General features: G+C 33.4%; 1 protein-coding gene across 1 annotated transcript; it reads left to right on the top strand.

Moving 5' to 3' along the window:
• The first annotated feature begins 11,272 nt into the window (after positions 1–11,272).
• Positions 11,273–12,244, top strand: LOC124100028 (olfactory receptor 5K3-like). Its single transcript, XM_046455336.1, has one exon. It carries the CDS (start codon positions 11,273–11,275, stop codon positions 12,242–12,244), a length of 972 nt encoding a protein of 323 aa, XP_046311292.1.
• The last annotated feature ends 1,028 nt before the right edge of the window (positions 12,245–13,272 follow it).

The raw sequence follows: 13,272 nt of genomic DNA, 5'->3' as shown, positions 1-13,272 counted from the left end.
TTTTTGATGTCTTAGTACGACAATGGTCCAGAATGCTGATTTCCAGGTATGCTAATTCACCTAATCTCCAGACTCAGTGCCTAATCCACATGGTAACTTGAATGTCTCAAAGACACCTCAAATTTAACATGATCAAAACACAACTCTTGAATTTCCCCTAAGCATTGTTCCTCTCTGATCTTCTCTTTTCTAATGGTAGCTTCCTCCAACTGAAAGGACAAGTCAGAAATTAAAAGTAATCCTTCATTTCTCTCCCTTCACACCAAACTCTCACAAGAACTGTCAATCCTCTCTCTTCAATCTACCAAATTTCTTCTGTTACACAATCTGCACACAATTCTCTCTCACCCAAGCATAATCAAGGGTTTCAAATTGGTCTACCTGCTTTTCCTGCATTAGTTTATTTTAGATTTTTGTTCATAAAACAGTTACTTAAATAATCCTGCTTTGTGCTTGGCTCTTTCTCTTTCCTTTCCTCCCCTCCCCTTTTCACCTTCCCTGTCATTCATTCCTTTTCTTTTCTCTTGTATTTTCTTTCTTCCTTTCTTCCTCCTTCCTTCCTTTCTTTTTTGTTGAGTACTTATATCTTTACTTCCTGAAAGGGGGAAAAAAAAAAACCTGATTGTACAAAATAAATAAAATTCGCATAGAAAAAAACCCAGAATATATGAATCAAATCACTAGTTTTCAGAATAATAAATTGTTTTCCTAATAACCCCAGAAATTTACGAATAACTTTGAATGGTAAAGATAAGCTCATATATTTTTTACATATTTACTAATCTGAAGTAATTATTATTGTAATTATTCTAAATAACTTCAAAATTTTCCTGAATTTTTCTGATAGGATCCCAGTAATTTCTGATAGATTGCTTGATTTCCAATATGAGAATGCAAAGCTATTGATTGTAATATCTGTCTCAAAATGAATCAGACCTTTTTTCCAAAGAGGTCCTATAAGTAATAATTTTCACTTGTATCTGATGTATATATTTTTGGTTTATTATAAAAAAAAAACACTATGACATTTCTCATTGAAATAGAAAACAACAGTTATGAAATTCATCTGGAAAAAAATAAGTGACCCAGAATCGATAAAGCAATCCTTAGCAAGAAGAGTGAAGCAGGTGGCATCATAACACCAGACCTTAAACTATACTACAGAGCAATATTAACAAAAATGGCATGGTATTGGCACCAAAATAGCTGGTAGACCAAGAGTACAGAACAGAGGACAGAGAGACAAATCCACATAAATACAGTTGTCTCAAATTAGACAAAGGTGCCAAAAACATATATTGGAGAAAAGATAGCCTCTTCAACAAATGGTGCTGGGAAAACTGGAAATCCATATGCAGGAAAATGAAACGAAACCCCTATCTCTCACCAGGCACAAAACTCAATTTGAAGTGGATCAAGGACCTAGGAATTAAACCAGAGACCCTGAGCCTAATAGAAGTAAAAGTAAGCTCCAATCTTCATTGTGTCAAATTAGGCCCCATCTTCCTTAATAGTGCAAGAAATAAAATCAAGAATCAATAAATAGGATGGATTCAAACTAAAAAGCTTCTTCTTAGCAAAAGAAATAATCAGTGAGATGAATAGAGAGCCTATAGAAATGGGAGCAAATTTTTACCACATAGACATCAGATAGAGCACTAATTTCCAGGATATATAAAGAACTCAAAAATCTAAACAGAAAAAAAATATCCAATCAATAAATGGGCCAAGGAACTGAACTGACAGTTCTTAGAAGATGAGATACAGTCAATCAACAAATATGTGAAAAAATGTTCAACATCTCTAACAATTAGAGAAATGCAAATCAAAACTACTTAAGATTTCATCTCATGCCTGTCAGATGGCAAGTATTATGAACACATACAACAATAATTGTTGGGGAGGATGTGGGGAAAATGGTACACTCATAAATTGCTGGTGGGACTGAAAATTGGTACAGGCAATATGGAAAGCAATATGGAGATTCCTCGGAAAACTGGTAATGGAACCACCATTTGACCCAGCTATCCCACTCCTCTGTTTATGCACAAAGGATTTAAAAACAGCATACTACAGGGACACAGCCACATCAATGTTTGTAGCAGTACAACAGCTAAATTGTGGAACCAACCTAGATGCCCTTCAGTAGATGAATCTGTGGTATATATACACAATAGAATACTACTCAGGATTAAAAGAAATTAAAATTATGGCATTTGCAGGTAAATGGATAGAATTGGAGAATATCATGCTAAGTAAGCCAAACCCAAAAAACCAAATGCCTAATGTTTTCTCTGATTTATGGGGATGGGGTTGGGGATCATGAGGAAATGAAAGAACTTTAGATAGGACAAAGGGGAAAAAAGGGAAGGGAGGGGGCAAGGGTGTTAAGAATGTCCGTGAAATGAGATGGACATCATCACCTTAAGTACATATATGAAGACACAAATGATGTGACTTTACTTTGTGTACAACCAGAGACATAAAAATTTGTGCTCTATATGTGTACTATGAATTAAAATGCATTCTGCGTGTCATGTATAACAAATTAGAATAAATAAATGTTTAAAAATTTAAATGTACAAATAAATAAATAAAATAGCAAGCAAACAGTAGATAAAAATATACACACAATGATTTCCTTTTCTTTCTTATGCCAATGATCATGTGTATGTGTGTGTATAGAATGTGTATTAGAATCTTGGCCTTGATTTTTAAAAACTTTTAAGCACAATCATAGTCTTTCTTTATCAGTATCTGGTAATATGTCTTTCATCCTTTTTTAAAAATATGTAGCCATCTAGTACTCTGCTCTGTGTTTATTTACCTTAAGCTCATGAATAAGGATTGAGATTCTTGTCAGTACTTTACAAGACATCTCTACTTATTCCTTTTTTCTAGCCACATTTAATCACTTTACATTTGCTATATACCTTGTATATATGCAACTCTAGAACCAAGTATTCCTTTCTGAAAAAAATCTAAAAATATTATAATAAATGAGTTAACAACTTTACATTAACTTCTACAACTGATGGGTTTAATCCAACCTCTGTCATATTTATCTCATTTAATATTTCTGACTCACATCATGTTATGTTTATTGCTCTTCATTTATATGGTTTTTTAACCCACTTTTGGGGGAATTTCTTCTAGTATTTTTGACACTCTGTATAGTTTTTAGGTGTTTTCTTTATGTTAATACCTTTACCATATATCCAATCCCCATTATCTGCACTTACAGTGTTTATAATTTGTAAATAATATTATTTGATTACCACTAGTATTTATGTGCCAGATGAGGGAATTGCTATACTTCAGTGTTCTCTCTTTATCCCTCTTCTGTTCATGCTGTTTTAATTTTTTCTAACTTTATTATTATTAATGAAACTAAAGAGAATCAAACAAAAACCTTGGAGCTAAAGAAATGAAAATTGGAAAAAATACAGTGAGAATCACAGTATACTAAATAAAGCAGAGAAAGAGCATTTGTATTTGTATTTAGGGCTTTTAAAATAATCCGATCAGACAAAAGGAAAAAAATCAAGAAATGTTAAAATATTCATGAGACACACTTCATTGAACAAATGTGTTCATTATGATTATTCCAAAAGGAGAAAGAGAATGACATAGAAAATCCATCTGCAAAACACTAGCTGAAAATTATACTAATATTCGGAAGATGCAGATATTCAGGTCCAATAAACTTAAATGCCCCCCAAATAATTTCAATCAAGAAATTCCTCAAGGAGGTCTAAAATAGTCAAGCTGTCAAAAGTCAAAGGAAAAGATTAAATGCTAAAACTAGAAAAAGAAAATCATCAAGTTACCTATATATGGAAATCCCTATTTGGTTAACAGGAGATTTCTTAACAGAAACTGATAGGTATGAGGAAAAAGAAATGATATAATTAAAGTTCTGAAAGAAAAATTTCCAATGAAGAGTATTTTTATTTGTAATCTTTTTAGATATGCATGACAGTAGAGTATTTTGACATATGATCCCATTCTTGTGGTTGTACATGATGTGGAGTTTCACTGGTGGTATATTCATATATGAACATAGAAAAGTTATGTGTGATTCATTCTACTCTCTTTCCTTTTCCCATTCCTCACTTCCTTTCATTCACCTTTGTCTAGTCCACTGAAATTCTATTTTTTTTCCTCCCCACCCCTTATTGTGTTTTAGCACTCACATATCAGAATGCACATTTAGCCTTTGGTTTGGTGTGATTGGCTTGTTTACCTTAGCATAATAGTTCCAGATTCAACAATTTACCAGCAAAAGTCATAAAGTCATTCTTTTTAATGGCTGAATAATATTATACTGTGTATACATGGCACATTTTCTTTATTCATTCGTCTGTTGTAGGGCACATAGGTTGATTCCATAACTTTTCTTGTCTGAATTGAACTGCTATAAACATTGATATAAACATGTCAGTGTGTGATTTGAAGTCCTTTGAGTATATAAAAGGGAGTGGGATAATTGAGTCAAATGGTGGTTCCATTTCAAATTTCCGAGCAATCTCCATACTGCTTTCCAGAGTTGTTTCACCAATTTGCATTCCCACCAGCAATGTATGAGGGTTATGAATTCTTGAGCAGAAAAAGCCTCATGTTTTTAATTCATTCAACAAAAAAAATGAGCACCAGAAAATGCCAGACACTACTCAGAGTTCTGGACATACAGGATTGGACATATTAAAGAAATCCCTTCTTGCTAAACCTATATGCTAATGGGGGAAGGAGAAGCAGTGACCAATTATAGAAGTATTGACAGATGTGGTTTAGTGAAGTGTGATTACCAGTACGAAAATGAAAGGGGGAAAAAAAGAGAACAGTATAAGAAAGGTAAGGGGTAGGTGGTAAGAACAAGACATACAGAGAAAAGTCTCAGTAATTTGTATACTAGACCAATAATAAAATCAAATTTGAACTGAGTGCATTACAATACATGGGCATAAAATCAAGCCACGTAGTGAAGAAGTTGATGACCTTCTCTGTACCTGACAACTTCTGGTTTCCTCTACAAATAATAACTTTTTCTCATAAGACTTATTAATTCTACTTTCACCAGAAAGTGGACAAACCAGCCATAAACTATTTTCTGACTCTTTTACATTTTATGTTCAGCATGTGGGAAGGAATGTTATAAATTAAGATGTTTTGTACAAATCAGCAAGATGATCACAAGACTTTAGGAAACATCATTTGTTTTAACTTTATTGTCCAAAGGACATCTTTAATCAATTTCAAGTGGTTTAAATGTTTTTAGTACTTACTATCTCCAAAAACTAAAATACATTGATGTCAGTACAGGAAAACTTGGCAAAGTAAGGACACATTATTAACATTGGCTTATAGATTGTCTCTGAGATTCTCATCCTCTTAATCCCAATTGCTGCAGCACTAATGTACACGTATATATTTTTAAATACTGAGAGTCTCAGCATAAAGCAAACAATGTACTCTCAAAAGGATCTTCTCAGTGAAATCTAGGAAAAATGAGTATTAACACTTACATATCAGTATTTAAAATATGTTGCTTAGTATAATAGGCATAAAATAAATTCTGTTAAGAAAGAAAGCTGTATTCAGCCCTACAGATTTTTTCAGTGTGTTTAATAGGCAATTTCTTTGGGATGATGCAATACTCTCCAGGTTTAAAGTGGTTGAGTTTTCTGGAGTTTGGCAATAATTAACTTTTTTAAGAGAGAGAAAGAGAATTTTTTTAATATTTATTTATTTAGTTAGTTAGTTTTTGGCGGGCACAACATCTTTGTTTGTATGTGGTGCTGAGGATCAAACCCGGGCCCCACGCATGCCAGGTGAGCGTGCTACCGCTTGAGCCACATCCCCAGCCCAATAATTAACTTTTAAAATTTGATTTTGCTTAGCAATTTCTACAGAGAATGGAGAAAGTCCTAAACCTATATCATGTTTATATGTAGAAAAGCGTAAGCTCAACTAACGCTCACATTTTAAAATTCAATCCAGTGTTCCATTTGTGCAGTTATTGCTTCTGAAAGGAAAATATTTCCATGAATGCCACCATTATCATAGAATAATATTGTCACAAGAATTTTCTCTTACCAATGAAACCAATCTATGTCAACCTAAACTAAATTGCCAATGTACCACAGTACTGCGCAAACTCACATAAAAGGGCGAAAACTGGTTCAAACTAATGGTTCCATAGAACCTAGAATCCTGAAATTGTTGCACAGTAATCCCAAGTAATATTCACAAGCAATATTCCAGTATATTTTGAAACAGATTGGAATTGAACATTAGTTAAATTTTTACCTGAAAGATTGTAAGCTAGTAACAAATGCAGGGTGGGAAGCTGGTAAGTCAGTGACTGTGCAATACATACCATTCAAGTACAAGGTTATAAAATTCAAGTCAGGAGCTGGGGTTATGGCTCAGTGGCAGAGCACTTGCCTCGCACATTTGAGGCACTGGGTTTGATCCTCAGTACCACATAAAAATAAGTAAAAATAAATAAATATATATTTAAAAAAGAAAATTAAAGTCAGTTTCGATCAAGAATTTAAAATACTCATCTGTGACATTAGTTTGTATCCATGAATCCTATTCCTAGGATTTATGTGAATTCTAGCTACTGTGGGTTAGTCTACATTCTATAAATATGCTTTGTATTTTATTATGTTTTGCATGTGAAGTGGGCCTCCACAGTTCCTATGGTTAATTAAAGGATATTCAGAGGTGAAATGCTTGAAGTATGAGTACTTTGACCTAATTTGTTCTGAGAAGTGGGGTTGTTGCTAAGACTAACCTGACACTGGGGTTCAGAATGTTTTTGAACTCATTTGTGGGAGGAGTTTGGATATGCAGGTTAGAAAAGACCTAGAATGTTGCAAGCAGAGCTTAATGGATGATTCTAGTGTGAACTTCAAAGAACAAAATACTGATAGGAATGATGATAGTAAAGACTGTACTCATAATATGTCAGTGGGTAGAGAGGATTCCACTGGGATTCGGACTAGAGGTCATTCATATTTTATCCTTCTGAAGAACTTGTCTTCGTTTTGTCCATACCCCGCTACTTTATGTGAAGGTGAATTTAAAGGTAATGAACTAATTGATGTGGCAGAGGATAAGTCAAGGCAGCATAACATTCTGGCAGTGACATGGGTATTGCTGTTGACAATTAACAAGGTTTATCATGAAAATAGGAAGCACAAAGTACAGAAGGAAGAATTTAAAGACCTACAGTTTTGTCAGAAAATCATGTGTAAATCTGAAGGCAAGTAAGATGTGGTTGCTAAAGAGATTACTACCACTAAAGTGAAGCTAATGCTTTGTACAGAGATAATAGTAAAGGTACCTTGAGGGTATCTCAGGAATCAGAAAGATCCTGCCCATGGCAGGACAAGAGTGTATATGTGAAAACTAATTTAGGAGATGGTGGGGCATGCTGCTTACACAGGAGCACCTAGAAAGTTGTTTCTCTGGGATTCCTTTCACTGTGCTTATGAACCCAGCACCCAGAGGCTGTAGCAGCCATGGTCAAAGGGGGACTTAACTATTGCTCAGGCTGGTAGTAGACCTTGGCATAATCCATATGGTGCTGATTCTACAAGCATGCAAGATGCTGGAGTGCAAGAGTCAAAGAAGGCCATGCGGGGGTGGGAGGGTGGTCAGGCAAAATGTAGCAGGGCTGTGATCATCAAGGAAAACCCCTGAGAGGGTGATACATAAAATTGTAAGATGGGAGTAAAGCTAGAATGGAGTTCCCCATGGTTGAGAGCTGCCAGTAATATGTATCATCTGCTAAGGAGAGCTACTGGCCAGGGAAAAATGAGGCTAAAAGACAGGCCACCAGAGTTACAATCAACAAGGTTAAGCCCTTGAAAGATCACATTTGCCCCAGATGCCAGATGTGGAGCTACAGGAAATGATTTCCTGGTTGGGTTTAGGTCTTGCTTTGGTTCCATCTCTAATTTATGTGCTCCTAAATTTCCTTTTGAAATGGAAATGTTTTCTCTGTGCCATTACATGTTGGAGGTATATAACTTGGTTTCTGTACCATTGCACATGGAGAGTATGTAACTTCCTTTTGATTTCTACATAGATTCACAGCCTAAATATGCCTTGAGTCTCGATGAGAACTTGGACTTGAAATTCTGTACAATGTTGAAGCTGTTTAGACTGTAAGAACCCTGGGAGAAGGAATAAATGAATTTTTCATTGAGAAATGTACATGAGCTTTTGGGGACTAGGAACAGAATATAATGGTTTCGATATGAAGGGTCCCACAAAGCTCCTGTGTTCATGTAGGAATGCTCAGATAAAATGATTGTATTGTGAGAGCTGTGACCTAATCAATCTGTGATGGTTTCGATGAGCTACTGGATAGTCAATGTAGATACCTGGGTCATGACTGGAGGAGGTGGGTCACTAGGGTATGCCCTGAAGGATTCATCTTCCCTGCTGCCCCTTCCTACCTCTCTCTCTCTCTCTCTCTCTCTCTCTCTCTCTCACACACACACACACACACACACACACACACACACATTTTTATAATTTTTGCAGAATTACCCTGAAGTCAACACCAAGAAAATCCCTTTAGAATCAATAATCAATAGGCAACTTTAACTTTGCCCTTAGTCTAACAAAATTATTGTCACTGATCTATGAGTAGAGAAGTTGTCCTAGATTTTCATTAATTATTCCTCAATTTTCTAAAGACCAAATTTTTAATATATCAATTTCCCTGAAAATAAAGTAAATTACATATCTAATAAGCTATTATAAAATGCTTGTCAGTGAACTCAATGCAATAATGGGTTTCCAATTTATTTACAATACAAATATGAACATGCATTCTTTAAAATACTTGTTTTTATTATTTTTTATTTTTTTTTAGTTTGTCTCTACATTGAAGTAGACACAACAAAAATATTGACAAGTGGTTTATGCTTCATTCAGAAAATTCTGAGCTCAAAAGTAAAACAGTTTTTCTCCAAATATAGTGATCAGTCTATAAAGGACCCTATAAAATAATTTTAGATGTATTTTATGACTCAGAAAAATAATTATGCTTTGCATTAGAAATCAAGGCAATCAATACGTGTTCAGGATTTAACTCAATTTGCTGCAAAAGACAACAAAGAATCATAAAACACATTAATTCCACATTTCCACAAAGGCCAAAAGAGCTTGAGAAATTTCTGGCTTGTTTTGCATTTTATGGATAGAATGGTGAAAAGAATTGTAAAACATAAGGCAGTTTCATACTAATACTTATGATGGTTATCAGACTTTAGTGACTGTTACATACTTACACTTCACTGTCTCACGGGACACTTTTAATAAATTTCAAGTTTTTATGTTTTTAGGACTTAATATCTCCATAGAAATACACTGATGTCATTACAGGGAAATCCCTTCAGGATTTGATGGAAAACTTTAACTTGGCTATATAAGGAACATAAGTATTAACTCTGACCTATAGGTTGTCTCAGAGATTTGTATTCTCTTAATCCCAAAAGTTCTAGCAAGAATGTACATATATATATATATTCCAAATTCTGAGGCCTTCACCATAAAAGCAAACTCTTCTCAGTGAAATCTAGGTAAGGTAAATATTTGAACTTATTTTTATTGTTAATATTAGCAACCAGAAATATTTGCTTCTCTGAATGATTTATAATTTTTCATGGATTCTAAATTTTATCCCCTGTTTTTCATTCTAGATCTTAGCAAAATTGGTACTAGGAACTAGGATGAGATGTGATAGAAAAGTATAATTCATCTGACTTCCTGATCTCAATATATAATTTCAAAATACAGAGGTAAGATCCAAAAAACTTATTGAAAAAAAAAGGCAAGTATACTGAAAGTTTTTTATATTTTAAATGACTATATGGTTTATATTTAAAATTTATATGTTAATTTTGATGCTTTCCTCATGGAGATACAAACTATTTTAACCATAGAATTTATGATTTTGTCTGTCATTTAATATATCCCAATGAATCACTAAGTAATAAGACTAAATAATTTTAAAGCAAACTAAATATGAATTAAAAACATGCATTAGGATTTAAAAGTTTTCTATTTAAATCAGTATTTTTAAAAAGATGTATTAAAATGACTATTTTATTACCTTCATGTCTTCTATCATACATTAGAGAATCTTATATAATTTTCTGAGGAAAAAGAAAAAGAGTAGAAAAGACACTTAAGATTCTCAACTTTGTCATTTAAAAAACTTCCTTGGACACTTTTCTTTATGGTTAACATTCCTCAATATGTAGAATATAAGAGGTCACTAAAGTTTATTAGGATACTGAAAGCGAAGTCACCCATTCCAGATAACAGGGCAGAGATAGGTTTGGAATTCATTGTGCCTTCATTCCACAACACCTTTGGGCTCCTTCCAGAGAAGTATGTAACAACTAACCTCAAAATTCTTACAATAGAAAATTGTTCAGATACATGGTGAAAGAACAGAGCCATGTAAATTATACATGAAAAAATATATATTATATGGGGTATAGAAAACATTCTCTGAATTTAAAAAAAAATGAGATTGGGTTGTCCTGCGACACTTGCTTAAAATCTCATGGAGTCGTATTAAGTATGCTTTACAAAAAAAAAAAATAGGAAGGGTTTAAACGTGAAAAAAATCAATCAGATTGGTGAAATATAGGCAGTGTTCACGAAAACAGTTGTAATAATCTGAAAGGGTTTGCAATTGATATTGTGTGGACAGTTATCTCTTTAGCTATCTAAGGCAATTTTCTATGAGATGATCTTTGCATAATTTCTAATATATAAAGTTAATATATCTATAATATGCTATTTAAAAAATATTGGAACCTCTAGAATAAAATATAAATTTCTTCTCAATAGAAAAATACATATTGTTGGAAGAATGATTTAAAATTTATTTTAGAGGTCTCAAAAAGTATGACACTAAAATTACATTGGAACAATGATCAAATATTGGTACCGAAACTTTATGCTATCATTGCAGAAATGCATAAAGATAAAACATTTCCACTTAAAGTATCCTCCCTGCACCTATCACAACGTTCTTGTGAATATGGAGAGTCCTCAGGTTGAGGACAGATATACTGAAAATTTAAGAGAACAAACCCCTATAGAATTATATGTAGTTGTAATTCATAGAGTACAAAAGATGCTTGAAGAACTCCTTGAAAAACAGTGGGAAATTTTATACTTTCAATCAGAATCTTATATCTCAACAATTTCTATTTCAACAGACAATATAGGGATGACTGAGGGCAACCACTCAATGACAACTGAATTTATCCTCATGGGATTTATGGATCACCCAGACATGAAGACCCTTCTGTTTGTGGTGTTCTCTGCCATCTATCTGGTCACCATGATGGGAAATCTAGGGTTGGTGGCCTTGATTTACATGGAGCGCCGTCTTCACACACCAATGTACATCTTCCTGGGCAACCTGGCTCTCATGGATTCCTGCTGTTCCTGTGCCATCACTCCCAAGATGTTACAGAACTTTTTTTCTGAAGACAAAAGGATTTCTCTCTATGAATGCATGATACAATTTTATTCTCTCTGTCTTGCTGAGACTACAGACTGCTTTCTTCTGGCAGCAATGGCTTATGACCGCTATGTGGCCATATGCAGACCACTGCAGTACCACACCATGATGTCAATGGAACTCTGCATTCAGATGACCACAGGAGCCTATATAGGTGGGGTCCTGCATCCTATGGTTGAAGTAGGACTTTTGTTGAGGTTAACTTTCTGTGGGTCTCATCAAATCAATCACTTTTTTTGTGATGTTCTTCCATTATACAGACTTTCCTGTGTTGATCCTTATATTAATGAATTGATGTTACTTATCTTGGCAGGGTCAATTCAAGTGTTTACTATTACTATTGTTTTAATCTCCTATTTATATATCCTTTTCACTATATTTACAATGAAATCCAAAAAGGGAAGAGGCAAAGCTCTATCTACTTGTGCCTCCCATTTTCTTTCTGTGTCAATATTCTATGGTTCTCTGCTCTTCATGTATGCTCAACCAAGTTCAGTTAATGAAGGTGAGAAAGATATACCTGTAGCTATTTTTTATACTCTAGTCATTCCTTTATTAAACCCTTTTATTTATAGTCTAAGAAATAAGGAAGTAACAAATGTTATAAAAAGAATTATCAAGAAGAGACAATTTTGTAATGTTCTGAAACAAGTATCATCTCCCCTGGAAAATTGATTTCTACTTGATAATAATACTTTTTTCAAATTCTACAAATACTGAGAAAGTGGAAATGAGAGATCATCCTGAAGTATAATTCAAAATATAAAACAGTGATATCTATCACAAGTGGGCTAAATATTTATCAGTTTCAAAGTGCAATTATTTACATATTTCAAGAAAATCCAATGAATTCTAATTTTATATATAGATATATATTTAATACTGTATTTCAATTTGATTTTCATCTTGAAAATTTGGTTCTTTCCTGAGATTGTATCTGAACAAGTATTCATGAAGACCATTTATTACCCATCCAAGAATATTTTACAATATATTGTCAGTTGCTTTCACTCTCAAATTCTCAGAAATACAGTGTGTATGTACACATACATATATACATACACACACATACACATACTAGTGATTTATCAACCTATAAATTTTAATAATATGAAACATAATGAAGCCCATATGTATATTAATATTTTATGTAGTTTATTTTCCATCATTATTACAATGTAATTAGTAAACATATCAATTAAATCAAGTTTTTTTTTCTTCCTGATATTATTACCTGTTTTGTTGTTCATTCAGAGTAGCAAAACATGAACTGATTCCAATGAAAAGCATTGATATGTTCATGTTCATTAACAAAAGGAGATGTTGTTCAAGCATTAATTTCTCAGAAAAGTATTAAAACCCTAATTCTCTAAACAAGAATATTTACTCAGCAACTAAAAGTACAAATATCAAGAAAAATAACATACATAAATGTACTAACTGCTAGGTACTAATTGAGATATTTCACATGTATTTCCTATGGATTAATTAGGCCTACTTTGTTACACTTGTTTTTAATGAGAAACTTATGTATTGACATACTGGGTAAATTTCCCATGCTCATTCAGTTGGTTAAGTCACAGGGATCTGGACTTTCAATCAATACTGTCAATACTGTCTTTTCTTCATATTTGGTGTTTCAGAAAATGGACACTATATTACCTGAGGTCTTTACTTATTTAATAACACCGGAAGTAAACTAC

This window comes from Marmota monax, unplaced genomic scaffold, assembly GCF_021218885.2.
Source record: "Marmota monax isolate L192 unplaced genomic scaffold, Marmota_monax_Labrador192_F-V1.1 WCK01_AAM20220418_F8-fsc00053, whole genome shotgun sequence".
Lineage (NCBI taxonomy): Eukaryota > Metazoa > Chordata > Mammalia > Rodentia > Sciuridae > Marmota > Marmota monax.
Note: the sequence above shows the minus strand (reverse complement) of the source record. Positions and strands in the feature narration are given on the sequence as shown.